The following is a 1,587-nucleotide window of genomic DNA, read 5'->3' as shown; positions in this document are numbered from 1 at the left end:
CGATTCCTTTTTCACTGATAAATTTCGCCGGCTAGTAAAATGTTTTCAATCGCCTCTACAATGACGTGCAGTCCTACGATGACTACTTCATTTTAAATAAAGATGCCGTAAGAATGGTTGGATTCTTTGGCTACAAGAAGTGCACCATTATATTGTGGATACTTGCATACATCACGACCGTAAATTTGTGAGACAAGTACCTCCGCATGTCAAAAAGCATATGCGGAGACAGTGAGACATTTACAGTACTTGCATCGTAGCAGGTAAAGCAGAAAAAGTATACCATACAGATTTTGCGCAAATAAACAAAATACCATGCAGATTAGTAGGTAACAACTCAAGAATCAGTTTTTGGCATTCATGGTAGCTTTTGCCACCGGGAGATATTTACAATCTCTTTCCCCCCTAAATCTACAAAAATCAGTTTATTACTATTGACTTAGGCTTAGACCGTTGGGCCTCAGGAATTAAGAATGGTTCCAAAAATTGGAGGAACGAAAATCAAAAGCGCTGTCTTGGAAGAAATGCTTCGGTCAGTCAGCAGCCTCCTGTATGATGCTCAGAGCCCGCTTCAGCCTCAGCCGCGACCGCGCGGCGAGCTTCCCGTTGCTCTTCTTCGCCGGACTCAGCGACACCGCGAACTCCCCGAGGGTCCGCTCGTTAAGCTTCTCGTTGAACATGACGTCCTGGCAGTCTTCCACCTCCTCGCGCACCGGCACGACGCGCAGGTTCTTCTTGCCGCCGCGCCGCTCAGGCCTTTTGGCGCCCGCGATTGCTGCGCTCGCGCGCACGGCCAGCGCGGCCATGTCGGCGCTCGAGAGAGGCCGTCCGAGAACCGCCGCCGGGAGCAGGAAATATTTTTGTCCCGGCCGGAGCAGCTCATCGGAGGCCAGCGCCGGTGGGGGCTCGTTGAAGTAGAGCGCGTCGGAGTTGCACACGAAGAAGGAGGCGGCCTCGCCGGCGAGAACGTCGGAGACGGCGACACTGGGAGTGGCAGGGAGCTCCTTCAGCGAGCCGTCGGCGGCGATGACCCTGACGGACGCCGGCTGGTGTGCCTGCTCCGACAGGCTGCCTCGGTGGTTGGAACTGCTGGAAACCTTCGCGCCCATGGTTTCTTTGCGGTTGTGTAGCGTGGGAAAGTGAGATTTTTCTTTCGAGTTCGTTAGAACTTTGGATGTGGAGATTAAAAAGGATGGAGGCGTATATAACTATATATAGAGGTGGGTGGTAAGCATCAGAGAAGTGATAAAAGAAAAGGAGACATGACTTGTCACTCCAGTCCCTTGCTTCTGTCCAATTGTGAACATGCACATGGGCTACTTAAAAATTTCTTTTTTTCGAAAAAGGACTCCCCGGCCTCTGCATCATAACGACGCATACAGCCCTCTTATTAAACAAATAAATAGGTTTCAACAAGGTCTTAAAGTCTCCAAATAAAAATAAAAAAGAGCTCACACAGAGCCAAAAAGGCTAGAAGACAAACTAGCCAAATAAAGGACGCCACAACCGGCTAGCAAAGAGATAGATAGGTAAACTAATTGCCTATCCTATTACATGACCGCCATCCAAACCGGTTAAAGATATCCC

General features: G+C 49.7%; 1 protein-coding gene across 1 annotated transcript; it reads right to left on the bottom strand.

Annotated features, from left to right (window-relative positions):
- Positions 1 to 334: 334 nt before the first annotated feature.
- LOC123141373 (uncharacterized) lies at positions 335 to 1,167 on the bottom strand. The gene has a single exon (XM_044560542.1). The coding sequence runs from the start codon at positions 1,107 to 1,109 to the stop codon at positions 534 to 536; it is 576 nt and encodes a 191-aa protein (XP_044416477.1). The 5' UTR covers positions 1,110 to 1,167; the 3' UTR covers positions 335 to 533.
- Between the last annotated feature and the right edge of the window lie 420 nt (positions 1,168 to 1,587).

The sequence above is a fragment of the Triticum aestivum genome, chromosome 6D, assembly GCF_018294505.1.
Source record: "Triticum aestivum cultivar Chinese Spring chromosome 6D, IWGSC CS RefSeq v2.1, whole genome shotgun sequence".
Classification (NCBI taxonomy): domain Eukaryota; kingdom Viridiplantae; phylum Streptophyta; class Magnoliopsida; order Poales; family Poaceae; genus Triticum; species Triticum aestivum.
Note: the sequence above shows the minus strand (reverse complement) of the source record. Positions and strands in the feature narration are given on the sequence as shown.